This window comes from Salvia miltiorrhiza, chromosome 8 (assembly GCF_028751815.1).
Source record: "Salvia miltiorrhiza cultivar Shanhuang (shh) chromosome 8, IMPLAD_Smil_shh, whole genome shotgun sequence".
Taxonomy (NCBI): Eukaryota; Viridiplantae; Streptophyta; class Magnoliopsida; order Lamiales; family Lamiaceae; genus Salvia; species Salvia miltiorrhiza.
The window spans coordinates 51,784,344-51,799,256 of NC_080394.1; the positions used below are offsets into that span (position 1 = coordinate 51,784,344).

Consider the following 14,913-nt stretch of genomic DNA (forward strand, 5'->3'; position numbering starts at 1 on the left):
CATGTTGGTCAAATCTATACGCGCGATGGACCACATTGATCATTTAAGGGAGACATTTGAGATTCTTAGAAAATACAATATGAAGCTAAATCCTACTAAATGTTCTTTTGGTGTCAGTGCAGGGAAATTCTTAGGTTATATGGTCACCCAAAGGGGCATAGAGGCCAACCCGGCCCAAATCGACTCCATCATGAAGATCCAATCTCCAACATGCGTCAAGGACGTACAAAAATTAACAGGGAGGATAGCCGCGTTGGGCCGATTCATCTCAAAATCCTCAGAGCGGTATCATCCATTCTTCAACACTCTTAGGAAATCAAAAACCTTTGAGTGGACAGAGGAGTGTGAGGAGGCATTACAACAACTCAAGCAATACCTGACCAACCCGCCCCTTCTGGCCAAACCAAAAGATCATGAAGTCCTATTGGTTTATTTGGCCGTGTCCGAGACAGCTGTCAGTGCCGTATTGGTCAGGGAAGACGAAGGGAGGCAAGCACCAATATACTATGTGAGCAAATCCCTCCTAGATGCGGAGACCCGATACAGCCAACTGGAGAAACTAGCTCTCGCATTGGTCCACGCAGCAAGAAAACTTCGACCCTACTTCCAATGCCACCCGATCTCAGTGGTGACCACATACCCCCTCAAAGACATACTCCACAAGCCGAAACTATCCGGTCGATTGACAAAATGGGCAGTGGAGTTGAGTGAATACGACATTACATACAAACCACGGACCGCACTTAAATCTCAGGTATTAGCCGATTTTGTTGTCGATTTTGCACCTAACCTCACTATACAGGCCGACAAAGAGTTATGCTGTCTGACGGAAGAACCAGACCAAACTGGAACTTGGAAACTATATGTTGATGGATCCAGCAACGTACGAGGGAGCGGACTTGGAATCGTCCTCTCATCACCACGAGGAGACAACATTGAGCGGTCAATCCGATGTGATTTCAAAACCACCAACAATGAGGCTGAATATGAAGCCATGATAGCTGGACTCGCACTAGCTAAAGAAATTGGGGTAAAACGCATTAACGTGTTTAGTGATTCTCAACTTGTAGTTAACAAGATGCAGGGTACATTTCAAGCCAAAGATGCGAAAATGACGGCTTACTTGGGCAAAACGAAAGAACTCCAATCGGGCTTTGAAGAGTTTACCATCAATCAAGTGCCGAGGGTGGAAAATGGCCACGCTGATGCCTTGGCAAATCTGGGGTCAGCAATTCAAACCACACAACCTAAAATAATAACGATCACCTGCCTTCAATATCCAGCAACACAAAGAGGCGAGGCCGAGGAACACGTGACTGCAATATCCGTCGGACAAACGTGGATGACCCCAATAATGGAATATCTCGAAAGAGAAACGACTCTCGCCAGAGGAATAGCTCCACACCCAGGGGGGAAAACTTTAAATGCAAAAGGCGCAAGCCCATTTCACCCCGCATACATTACATTTAGCCTTAAGTTAAACAACTAAGTCTAAATGGGGGGAAGAAAACTTCATTTAAAAGACGCAAGCCCGTCCCACCCCGAACGTCTTGAATTTAGACTTTAGTTTCAACAACTAAGTCTAAATGGGGGGAAGAACTTACTTATACAAGGCACAAGCCCGTTTTCACGAACCTGAGAAAAATCATACCCGCCAGAGGAATGGCCCTCGCCAGAGAAATGGCCTTCGCCAGAGAAATGGCTCTTGCCAGAGAAATGGCCTTCGCCAGAGAAATGGTTCTTGCCAGAGGAATGGCCTTCGCCAGAGGAATGGCCTTCGCCAGAGAAATGGCTCTTGCCAGAGAAATGGTCTTCGCCAGAGAAATGGCTCTTGCCAGAGAAATGGCCTTCGCCAGAGAAATGGCTCTTGCCAGAGAAATGGCTCTTGCCAGAGAAATGGCTCTTGCCAGAGAAATGGCCTTCGCCAGAGAAATGGCCTTCGCCAGAGAAATGGCCTTCGCCAGAGAAATGGCTCTTGCTAGAGAAATGGCCTTCGCCAGAGAAATGGTTCTTGCCAGAGAAATGGCCTTCGCCAGAGAAATGGCTCATGCCAGAGAAATGGCCTTCGCCAGAGAAATGGCTCTTGCCAGAGAAATCGCACCTTCGCCGGAAAAATCACCAAAAGAACGGGGAAATCTCCCGCCTAGGGGGCGAACTTACTCTTATGCCTTCGATCACACGAGGCGCATGTTTTAGCATCGAATTTACTATCGTAAAACCAGCATGGGTTTATAAATAGCCATGTACGCGTAATCTAAAACCTACGCTATCTTTACTTGCAACTCTACAGCAATTTACTCTCGTGCTCTCAACAATCCAATTACCCTCTATCACCTTTCCAATCGAACTCTAGACACAATTCGCGGTTCAACACCAATTCACCGATTGATTCTATATCTATTCATTTATGACTCATCGCCACCATAACATCTAACGCCATTGAATACATTTTTAGCCTTTAAAAGTGACGCGGTTCTAGTATGCCCAGTGTTATGTCACCCCGACCATTTAATACCACGTTTTTCCAGCTCACCTATTTCACGCGAACTGCCGGGAATCAGAGAAAATGGCAACGCCCTGCTCACTATGCGCATTCTATACAAGTTAAATTGCACTCCATAGTTGAAAAAATTCCAACTATGGAGTGGGGGACAAACTGTAGTGGACAAAATCCGACTGACCAGAAGTCAGCGAAACCCTCGCCAGAGGGATCATCGAATTCTCGGCTCAGGGCGACTTCCCTGCTCGCCGCGATTCCTCTGGCGCCTCGCCAGAGGAATCAGCGAAACCCTCGCCAGAGGGATCATCGAATTCTCGGCTCGGGGCGACTTCCCTGCTCGCCGCGATTCCTCTGGCGCCTCGCCAGAGGAATCAGCGAAGTCCTCGCCAGAGGAGTCAGCGAAACCCTCGCCAGAGGGATCATCGAATTCTCTACTCGGGGCGACTTCCCTGCTCGCCGCGATTCCTCTGGCGCCTCGCCAGAGAAATCAGCGAAGTCCTCGCCAGAGGAGTCAGCGAAACCCTCGCCAGAGGGATCATCGAATTCTCTGCTCGGGGCGACTTACCTGCTCGCTGCGATTCCTCTGGCGCCTCGCCAGAGGAATCAACGAAGTCCTCGCCAGAGGAGTCAGCGAAACCCTCGCCAGAGGGATCATCGAATTCTCTGCTCGGGGCGACTTCCCTGCTCGCCGCGATTCCTCTGGCGCCTCGCCAGAGGAATCAGCGAAGTCCTCGCCAGAGGAGTCAGCGAAACCCTCGCCAGAGGGATCATCGAATTCTCTACTCGGGGCGACTTCCCTGCTCGCCGCGATTCCTCTGGCGTCTCGCCAGAGGAATCAGCGAAGTCTTCGCCAGAGGAGTCAGCGAAACCCTCGCCAGAGGGATCATCGAATTCTCTGCTCGGGGCGACTTTCCTGCTCGCCGCGATTCCTCTGGCGCCTCGCCAGAGGAATCAGCGAAGTCCTCGCCAGAGGAGTCAGCGAAACCCTCGCTAGAGGGATCATCGAATTCTCTGCTCGGGGCGACTTCCCTGCTCGCCGCGATTCCTCTGCTCGGGGCGACTTTCCTGCTCGCCGCGATTCCTCTGGCGCCTCGCCAGAGGAATCAGCGAAGTCCTCGTCATAGGAATCAACGATCCCTCTGCTCGGGCAGAGACGCGACCCCTCCGCCATGACAGCGGCACCATGATAAACATCTCAACACGAAAGCAAACAAACTGAATTATACGCTTACAAAAACGTAGTCAAACATGGGTGACCAGGTCAAACGAAAGTCGCGGAAGATCGTTTCCTAAAAAATCGGAACCGCTAAAGGTTTCAAAGAACATTCCAACAAACCCTAGAAGGGCAGCGACTTGGAGAGAAAGAAAGGAACGAGGTCAGGGATACGATCCCCCAAATATCGGAACGACCAGGGGTTAAGGGGACGTGCCAGCAAAACCCTAACCCTAATCACCTCCTTGCAGGCCCATAACCTATATATACTACCTCATTAGCACAAAATAGGGGACGTCGTCTTGAACACTCAGATTGATACTTACGCTCAATTGCATTCCAACACATTCTCAAACACTCTTTTGCCTCCACGCTCCCAGCCTTAGGTTCTCCGGTGATCAGATCAACCGGGACGACCCAACGGCCCTCGCTCATTGCTCAATCGCCTTCAACTCCGTCTACCATATCGACCCGATTCACTATTTTATTTACTTTCAATTGCTTTCAATACGATTCTTACTACTATTGTTTACTGACTTGAGCGTCGGAGGCCCTTCCATCGACACCCCCACCGGTGCTCTTCGGAGGGCTCTACCGTTATTTGTGGTCTCAGGTTGCTAGTGCCCGTCGATCCTGACGTGACTGACGTCACTTCCGTGATTGTTAGATTCATCCCCCACAATTATCCCATATTATGATGAGCAGAATAACAGCAGGTTGAACAGTTTAGCTAGAATTTTTGATAGCTTTGAAGCCTCAGTTAGCCCTTTGAGCCAACGATTTCCCTAAACAATGAACATTGCTCCCTGTTTCACTTTCCCTCTCCCGCCGATGCTATTATGGCGGAGATAGGCACCCATGTGGAGCTTCGATACTCCAGTAGTGGTCGGGAGGTCAGAGGGTGTTGTTCTCTCAAAATGGCGCTCCATAGGGGAGTAGGGGCCATGGCTGTGTCGAAATTCAGTGCCGAGTCAAAGCTTCTCCTCCATCAACGCGGCGGAGGATGCCAGAACTAGGTTGCCCAAAGCCACCGGTGATTCGCTGAGAAACACACGGGAAAACAAAGAATCATTAAGATTTACCGAGATTTGTACGAAATTGTTGAGGGATACATATGAGTAAGAGGAATTAGGGGCCGCGCCCATGGTTTGTGAGCCCTCATTGCTCATCGAATAGAGGAATTAGGGGCCGCGCCGACGAAGCGAGCCGGCCTAAATAAGCTACATCTTAGAAAGAGGAACAACGCCGGAAAGGGCTGGTCGTTGGCCTCGCCGGACCAGAGACTGAGTGATGCTGGAGATCCTTTGAGAACAGTGATAGAATTCGGAGATTAGGGACGGCTGCCGACGAAATCGGGTGGAGATTTAGCCCTCTTCCAGCCGTAAATCAAGAGTGGAGACGAGATCCGGCGGTGGTGCGCGGCGGCGCGTGATTCTCGTGCAGTAGTGGTCCCTGCGTGGTGGTGGCGTGCTATCTCTGCTCTGTTTCAATCGAAAGCCCCCCCCCCCCTTTTCATTCTTTTCCCTCTTCCTTTTTTCTGTGATGATGAACCGTGATCCCCCTTCCATAAACAATAACCCTCTCGATGAACAGTAACCCAAATCTCCAATTTCTCAAGTTTTTCGATGAACAGTAATCTAAATTTGGAAATTCCGAAAATCCCCCAAAAATGTAGGATCGAAACTCACGCCTTAAGCTCAATTTCCCACAGATGGCGCCAGTTGGTGAAGCATGAAATCAACGCCTAATCTAAAAAGCAATAATCGAGATAGGATTTACGTGGTTCGGTCGTTAAGACGTACGTCCACGGGAGATCTTCGAGTTCTTTCACTATATTTCGAGATAATTACATTTTACAAGTGTGTTGCTCCCAAATAAATCATGCTCTTTTCATGTACAAGATCCCTATTTATAGATAACTAATTGAGCCTAACCCTAAAGCCCATGAAGCCCAACTTGGTGGTAAAGCTAACTCTCGGCAAGATTAGCTCTTGAAACACTTCACTCTGGTGGGGCTTTCGGTAGCGCTGGCTCTGGTAAGTTTCCCTCTGGCAACGCTGGCTTTGGTAAGGCGGGCAGCTCTGCACTCTGGCAGCGCTGGCTCTGGTAAGGCGGGCAGCTCTGCACTCTGGCAGCGCTGCTGTGCTAATGCTCTGTGCTTCTCTGGCTGCGCTGCGCTGCTCTGCTCTGCTGTTCTGGCTGCACTGCTCTGGTCTGCGCTGGTGGTGTTGCACTTTAGCAAGGCAGCATCTCTGCACTTTGGTCAGGGCTGATTGACTCTTCGTATTCATTTGTTAGCAAGTCTTTTTAGTTAGACCTGCGTTCATTAGTTCCTGTGATAATAATAACAATAATCAGGTAAAGTAGATTTAAACTGCTAAGCACAGCGCTGATGAGTATTCCAGTCCTCATCACAGACAATTCAATTAAAAGAATTCGTCTTGATAATGCTAGTGAGTTTATGTTTCAAGCATTTGAAAACTATTGTATGGCTGTTGGAATTGAGATTGAACATTCAGTCGCTCAGGTCCATACTCAAAATGGTTTAGTGGAATCGTTTATTAAACGTCTTAAAATTATTGCTAGACCATTACTTATGAAATCAAAACTCCCAACTACTGCTTGGGGTCATGCCATATTACATGCTGCGATATTAGTTTGACTAAGGCCATCAACCAATCATGAATACTCCCCAATGCAAATTATCTTTGGCCGAGAACCTGATGTTTCTCACTTACGAATTTTTGGTTGCGCGGTTCAAGTCCCAATTGCACCCCCCCTCACAACGAACAAAAATGGGTCCCCAACAAAGACTTGGGATATATGTTGGATTTGATTCACCCTCGGTTATAAGGTATATAGAACCTTTAACAGATGATTTATTTACTGCACATTTTGCAGATTGTTATTTTGATGAAATGACATTTCCAACATTAGGATGAGCAAATCTACATCCAGAAAAGCACAAGGAAATCTCTTGGAATGAGAAAAACTTATCACCTTTTGATTATAGAACAAATCAGTGTGAACAAGAAATTGACATTCATTTGCAAAAGATTGCAAATCAAATTCCTGATGCTTTTGTAGATACAAGAAAAGTGACACAATCTCACTTACATGCTGCAAATACTCTAGCTAAAATTAATGTCCTTGAAGGACAAATAAATTTGGCAGCAAAGGAGTCTAAAATTTGTCAAAAACGTGGTCGACCAGTTGGTTGACTAATCAACCGATGAAAGCGATGTAATCTATATAATATATAAAAGAGGAGTTTTTTCCCTCCATTTCTTCCCACTCTTTTTTCTCTCTCTCCTCTGCCATTAATTTTTTCACAATTTTTTTTATTTTAGTTCTCTTCTAAACATGGTCACATTTGAAGAAAAAAATATTTGATATGCATTTTAAATTTAATATAGTATAAAAAGTCATGAAAAATGAATTTTAAATGAATAAATTATGAAAAAAAAATCAAATATTTTATTTTCTCTCTTTATTAAAATTTAAATTTTTTTATTTATATTTCTGTATGAAAATATTTATTTATTTATTATGCGTGTAGTACTCTATAATAACGTGTAATGCTAATTTTATTATCGATTTTTTGAAATTTATTTAATAACTTTAATTATCATTACGCTTTATACAAAGTAAAATAATTATATTTTCAAATTTATGATTTTATTTTGATGTGGATTATTTTATTTTATTTTATTTTAAAATTTTATATTTATTAATTTAAATATATCGTTTAATTTCAATGTTTGTCGTGCATCGCACGAATGGCCGTACTAGTTCCTAAAGAATTACAAGTATCTGAAAATCATGAGATCTCAATAAATTAGTTACATCAGATACTAGAGAGAGAAAATATCATTGTTGATGATATATTTGCCTTTCATATAGCTCTTCATGTTTTAAATGAGGATCCTCAACTAAAATCTGTTGCAGAATGCAAACAGAGACTTAATTGGCCAAAGTGAAAAGAAGCTATAGAAAGGGAATTAAATTCCTGTGATAACCGAAAAGTATTTGAATATATAGCCCTAACTCCGGAATCTAAAATTCATGTTGAATACAGGTGGATCTTTGTTAGAAAGAGAACCGAGAAAAATGAAGTTACGAGATATACAGCAAAACTCGCACAAGGTTTCTCACAAAAACCAGGAATTGATTATGAGGAAATATACTCTCCCATAATGAACGCTATCACTTTTAGATTTTGATTAGTCTGGCTGTGTCACAAAGGCTTGATATGCGCCTTATGGATGTAGTAATTGCTTATCTATATGAGTCATTAGATAATGACATACATATGAAAATTCTTGAAGGATTTAAAAAATGCCTGAAGGATTGCAGTCAAAACCCAAAATCATGTATTCAATTAAACTGCAAAAATCGTTGTATGGGTGGGTTGAAACAGTATAGTCGTATGTGGTACAATAGACTGAGCGAGTATCTTTTGAAAGAGGATACAAGAATAAAAATATATGCCCTTGTGTTTTCATTAAGAAAATCGAAAGTGGATTTGCAATCATAGCAGTTTATGTTGATGATTTAAATTTAATTGGGACTCCTGAAGAGCTCAATAAAACTGTTGAATATTTGAAGAAAGAATTTGAAATGAAAGATTTAGGAAAGACAAAGTTTTGTCTTGGTTTGCAAATGGAACGTATCCGTGGAGGAACGTTTATCCATCAATCCACATATACAGAAAAAGTGTTAAAACGCTTTTACTTGGATAATGCACATTCATTAGCATCACCAATGGTAGTTAGATCTATTGATACTAAGAAATATCCATTTCGACCAATTGAAGAGGGTGAAACAATACTTGGTCCAGATGTACCATATCTAAGTGCATTGGAGCGTTGATTTATCTAGCTAATAATACTAGATTGGATATAGCTTTTTCTGTCAATCTTCTAGCAAGATTTAGCGATGCACCCACTTTGAGACATTGGAATGGTGTTAAGCACATTCTACATTATCTAAAGAGCACCATTGAACTTGAATTATATTATCAAGAAAAATCTGATAATACACTAGTGGGGTACTCGGATGCAGGATTTTTATCCGATCTACATGAAGCTAAGTCACAAACTAGATACGTTTTCACATGTGGTGGAACTGCTATATCATGGAAATCTGTGAAGCAAAGCTTGACTGCAACATCCTCAAATCATTCTAAAATCATTGCAATCCACGAAACAAGTCGAGAATGTGTATGGTTTAGAAATGTGACGAGTCATATCCAAAAGTCGTGCGGGTTAGCTTCATCATAGGCTAAACCAACTATTTTATATGAAGACAATGTTGCTTGCATCGCGCAACTCAAGTAAAGATATATCAAAGGTGATAGGACGAAGCATATTTCTCCCAAGCTCTTCTACACACACGACCTTCAAAAAGGATGGCGATATCGACGTTTAACAAATTTGCTCTAGTGATAATCTGACGGACTTATTCACCAAGATATTACCAACATCGACATTCAAAAAGTTGGTACACGAGACCGGCATGCGTCGACTCAAAGATATTCAATGATTTCAAGTTTAGGGGAAGTAGTTATACTCTTTTTCCTTCGACTAGGTTTTGTCCCATTGGGTTTTCCTAGCAAGGTTTTAATGAGGCAATATTTTTGTTTTAGGGATTGGTCAATCAAGGGGAAGTGTTGTAAACAGGGACGGAGCCAGGGGGGCTAGAGCCCCCTCCCAAATTTTGAGTTTTTTTTTTAATATATATAGATATATGTTTAACCTATTATAAAATAATTTTGTTTTATAAAAGAGTATTTGGTTATTATATTCTCTCATATATACTTAATTTAAAGATAATTCTGTTATTTAAAACTATATAATCTATGAAATATTGTTTGTTATTATTACTATTATACTTATCTTTTAATAAAAAATGCCTAATATGTATGAAATGCTAAAAAAAATTATAATGTATTGAAACTAATTTGTAATATATAGAAAATATATAATCTATGAACATGTTGTTTGTTATTATTATTATTATGCTTGCCTTTTAATAAAAAATGTCTTAAATATACGGAATGTCCAAAAAAAGTTTTGTGATATATTGAAACTATATAATCTATGAAAATATTGTTCGTTATTATTAGTATTAAGCTCATATTTTAATAAAAAAAATACCTTAAATATACAGAATGCCCAAAAAAAAATTCTCGGCGGCGGTAGCCCCCGAACCCCCGTACAATTTCAGCCCCCCCCCCCCCCGAACTTAATTCCTGGCTTCGTCCCTGGTTGTAAATATATCTTCTAGATATATCTTATGTGTGTTGACCAAGAAATCTCCCTAAAACCCTAGCTTCCTACTTGTATAAATAGAGGCCTTTGGCTCTCATATTGAATATGCTCAATACATATTTTCTTCTCTACTATCACATTTCTCTCTAGTTTATAACATAATGTAATTTTTAAAAAAAGTACAGAGGCCGTACAATGTGTTTCGAAAAATATAAAACCATCTATAATATCTTTGATTCGGAAAGATAATATTGCACGTAAAAGAATATTAAATAAACATATTACAAATAGATCAATGTGATTATATGAGAGTCAAATTAGTGTAATTATAGATCAATAAGACTAATTGACTATATAAAATTCTCTTTTGTGAGAGGTCTTAGGTTTAATCCCGTCTACGTGAGGTAATGTTTTTCCATTTTAGGTGGTGTTATATTCCCGCCTGCGTGCAGTGTTGTACTCCCTCAGTTCCACGAATCTTGACACATTTGGTTTCGGCATGAGAATTAAGGAATTTTTTATTAGTGTTTTAAGTGTGTAGTTAATAAAGTATAAAGTGATAAAGTAGGAGAAAAAAATGTAATAAAGGTGATAAAGTAGGAGAGAGAAAGTACTAATTATTACCTTATTTGGAAATCTGTCAAGATTCATGGGACGACCCAAAAAGGAAAACGTGTCAAGATTCGTGGGATGGAAGGAGTATTGTTTAGTGTTGAGTTTCGAGACGTAGGGCATTTCTCGCCTGTGTGCGGTGATGTTTTCCCACCGTTTGAATGGAGTTTCGCCTGCATATGGATTGCATAATTGATTATATTTAGATATCTCTTGTAATTTCAAAAAAAGAAAAAAAATGATTATATAAGAGTCAAATAGATCAATTAGACTTTTGAAAGATAAAATTAAGGGTTAAAGTACAAATAGGTCCCTATCATAGAGGTCCCTATCACGTTTGGCTCCCTATACTCAAAGTTGGGCCAACTAAATCCCTATAGTGCGAAAAACGGGTTCAATTGGGTCCCCAGCCCTAACGCCGTCCAAACGTCGTTCCCTTTCTAAATTTTTTTTTAATTCGATGGTGGGCCCCGCCTTAACTAACTAAAAACCCCTCTTTCAAATCATGTATATCCTCTAAGACATTACCCTCCTGTTCCTCATCAAACAAAGCAAGTAATGTAATCCCTTCGGGCATGGGATCTCTATCATGTTCAGCAAACAATGAAATTTCATTTGCCCCAAGGCAATCCAGATAATCAAAAACTTTCTTAGCATGCTCATTATTCCTAAGTAGCACTAAACCCTTGTCAATTGTATACTCTTCATCATAAGCATAAACCTTATTAGGTTCACTACCGTAACACGTACTAAATTCAGCCACAATGCGATCATAACTCATCTTATCATACTCATCTTCGATTTCAATCGAATTAAATCCATCATAAACTAGTGGTGCATTATCAAAATCCCTCTTCCACAAACCCCAATAATTAAACACGAAAGCTATAGGAGGCATGCTGCATCACAAAAACACGAAAAACAAAGTTCACATTCAACTTGCATGTACGAAAACAATAAACTCAGAATCATGAATCCAAAAAGCCAAGTTACATGCTAGGTAGATACAAACTTCTCAAAAACTAAAAAATTTTAAAAATATGAATCATCAAACTTACCTTGATCGAGTATTGTTGGATGCACTGGTTCGTCGATGGTCGTCTTCTTCGCTTCCACTCTGTGGTTCGCCGATGAAGTTGCAGGGAGAAGAGAATGGAGCGTCGATTCGTATGATATGGTGGTTGTGAAGCCCACGCAAGAAATAAAGGCGGGACCCACCATCGAATTAAAAAAAAATTAAAAAAGGGAACGACGTTAGGACGGCGTTAGGGCTGGGGACCCAATTGAACCCGTTTTTCGCACTATAGGGATTTAGTTGGCCCAACTTTGAGTATAGGGAGCCAAACGTGATAGGGACCTCTATGATAGGGACCTATTTGTACTTTAACCCTAAAATTAATTAAGTTGGAATTTTATCTTTAACTATGCAAGATAAAATTAAGTTCAAAGCTAAAAATTAGAGAGTCAAATAGGCATAATTTGTTCAACTAATTTATGGGGAATAAATCTTTAATTGTTAAAAAAGATGTATTTAAAATCTAATTTTTAATTAATTTTTAATTCTCTAGGTGATTTGAACCACCATCCTAGCTGCTAATGAGAAAGAAAGCGTCTCAGCGATTGACTATATTGGATTCATCATCCACCGAGATCAATCACTCCTTGATATTCTCAAAAAAAGAAAATCTTACCAGCTGTATAGTTAATAGTTTTGAGAACGGAATTATAACTTAAAAAAAATAACATAAATAATTTTTTCTCGAATTTCGACGGAGTATAAATTAGTTAGGGTGCATTTATTTTGATTGTAAAATTTTCATGGATAAGAAAAGATGAAAAAAATATTATATTTTCCTCTATTTTTATCATATGTTTAATAGAGAAGAAAAGATGAGAAAATATTAGAAAATATTTTTGCACCACTACCTGATAAAAAAATAAAGGAAAATGAACCGCGTGAAAAAAATATTCCATTATGTCCGGAAAATTTTTTCAATCATAAATAAACATGTGAAAAAGATGGAAAAAAAAAATGTTTTCTCTCATTTTTCATCGAAGTAAACGCACTCTTATAGTTAATAAACACTTTAAATGTGTGTGCGTGTGTTGACCTAGCCGTAGGAGGTTAATGCCTAAGCCTGAAGTTTGGGTTCGAATCCTTTGTTCGCGCAGTCTTTGAATTTCTTTATTTAATTATGAAATTTATGAAAAAAAAATACTCCCTCCGTCCCGCTAAAAGCGGCCACGTTCTTTTCGGCACGGAGATTAAGAAAAGAGTTATTATGTTTTAATTAATATGGTCCACCAAAATCAAATGACTAATTAAGTTTGGTCACATTCTCACTGCATTTGTTCCGACGACGGCGATGCTGATCGCCGGCGCCGCGCCGCGCCGGCGACGGTGGCCCCATGCCCCTCTATCAAACCGCAAATCCAACACCCAAACCAGATTCATCAAATCACATAGCCAGAAATTCTTCAAACTCAAAACCAATTCTCCAAGAAATTCTTCCATTCCAAAAATTCTTCAAACCCATCAATCGCATAATCCAAATCTTCAAATCCAGAAATTACCTTCAAATTCTCCCATATGTGTTTAAAAAATGATTTGCTTCAAATCCAGAAATTACCGGAGCAGAGCCGTGGCATAGCCGGACGGACGGACGGAGTGGCCTAGCCCCCAAAATCAGACACCCAAATCAGAGATTGTAGGGAACGTCGTCGGAGCCCTAACCCCCAAAATCGCCAACCGGAGCCCTAGCCCCCAAAATTGAAGCTGCTGCTATGGTCGCCGGAAATCGAAGCTGATGCGGTAGATCTAGGGTTTGTGAGAGAAGGGCGGCGCCTGGGGAAACGAGCGGCGGTGTGTGTGTTCTAGGCGGCGGCGGCCATGGGGGTGGCGAGAGGGAGGGAGTAGAGGCGAGGGACAGGGAGTTCAGGGGTGGGGCGAGGGGGGAGAGCAGAGGCCAGGGAGAGGGAGGTCGGGGGCGGCGACCGACGGGCGAGGGAGAGAGAGCAGAGGCCAGGGAGAGGGAGGTCGGGGGCGGCGACCGACGCCGGCGTTGGTGTCGTCCGCTTCTCGCCGGAGAAGAAGAGAGATGGGCGAGGGGAGGGGCTGTGGGGGGGGGGAGTAGAGAGAGAGAGAAGATGAATGTGTGTGTTTTGTGTGTGTGTGTGTTTGTTAAGTTAATGAGGGTTTAAGTTTAATTAGAAATTTAATTAAATTGATTAATTAAACTTAATTAAATACTAAATATTTCCATTTTAGGAAAGTGGCCACTTTTAGTGGGACAAACCAAAATGGAAATGTGGCCACTTTTAGTGGGACGGAGGGAGTAAAAAAGAAAAACACTTCAAAACGTAATATTATCCCTTCCATAATAATAATAAAAAAAACAACGTAATTAATATTATCCCAAATCGGTGAATACGTTTAGTTATATATGACGATATAATGCCCTCCTTTTTTAAATACTGAAGCCGAAGACTTGTGTCAAAACTAAAAGGTGGTAAGCAATTGTAATACATATAGCATAACATTTTTCTGAATACATGATATATGTAAATTAGCAGATGCATATAATATAACCTAACAAAATCACACAACAATGCAATCGCAGTTACATACATACATACAAATTTTCGTTTTTCATCCAGATTCAGATATATATCTAAAGCTTGATCTTCCTTTTGCACTTATGGTGCTGAATCTCCCTGCTCGTAACGTTGATGCTCACGTTGCAGCTCATCTTCACCGTCACACGCTTCTCAAAAATCGCCAGATTGATTTTCCCGCCAACCCGCGTGTAGCTGCTGACGTTCACCAAACCCGACACGATGTCCGCATCCAGATCCGGCTGCGCCAGGATCCGATCCGCCATGACCACCACCGTCGCGCTGATCCTCTCCGATCGCCGCGCCCTCGCCGTCCCCGGCGGCGCGCGCGACTCCCCGACCGCCACGCCGCGGTAGAAGAGCGTCGTCGTCATGTTCCCGTAGTCGATCGACGCGAAGTTCGGATTCTTCACCCAGACGTCGGCGATCAGGGTCACGTTGCTGCGGCGGCTGAGCATCGGGAAGCTCCCGAGGGTGAGGTTTCCGACTCGGACGATCGGGCCTCTGAGTCTGAACACCGTCGAAGCTAGGATCGCGGCGATGCCGACTAGAACGAGGAGCGCGGCGGCGCAGCCGCAGCATTTGATGCGCCGGATTTTGGCGGCTGCGGAGGGGGTTTTCTGGTCCTCACCGGAGATGAAAGGAAGATCGGCGGCGGCCGCGGCGGCGAGTGGTCGCACTTGCTCGGAATTCTTCAGCAT

The 14,913-nt window shown here is 42.2% G+C and overlaps 1 protein-coding gene across 1 annotated transcript; it reads right to left on the minus strand.

Moving 5' to 3' along the window:
- Positions 1-14,268: 14,268 nt before the first annotated feature.
- On the minus strand, positions 14,269-14,913 carry LOC130998646 (late embryogenesis abundant protein At1g64065-like). Its single transcript, XM_057924060.1, has one exon. The coding sequence runs from the start codon at positions 14,911-14,913 to the stop codon at positions 14,269-14,271; it is 645 nt and encodes a 214-aa protein (XP_057780043.1).

Coding starts and splice junctions, on each gene's coding strand:
- LOC130998646 (XM_057924060.1), bottom strand. CDS start 14,913: ATGCTGAAGAATTCCGAGCAAGTGCGACCACTCGCCGCCGCGGCCGCC.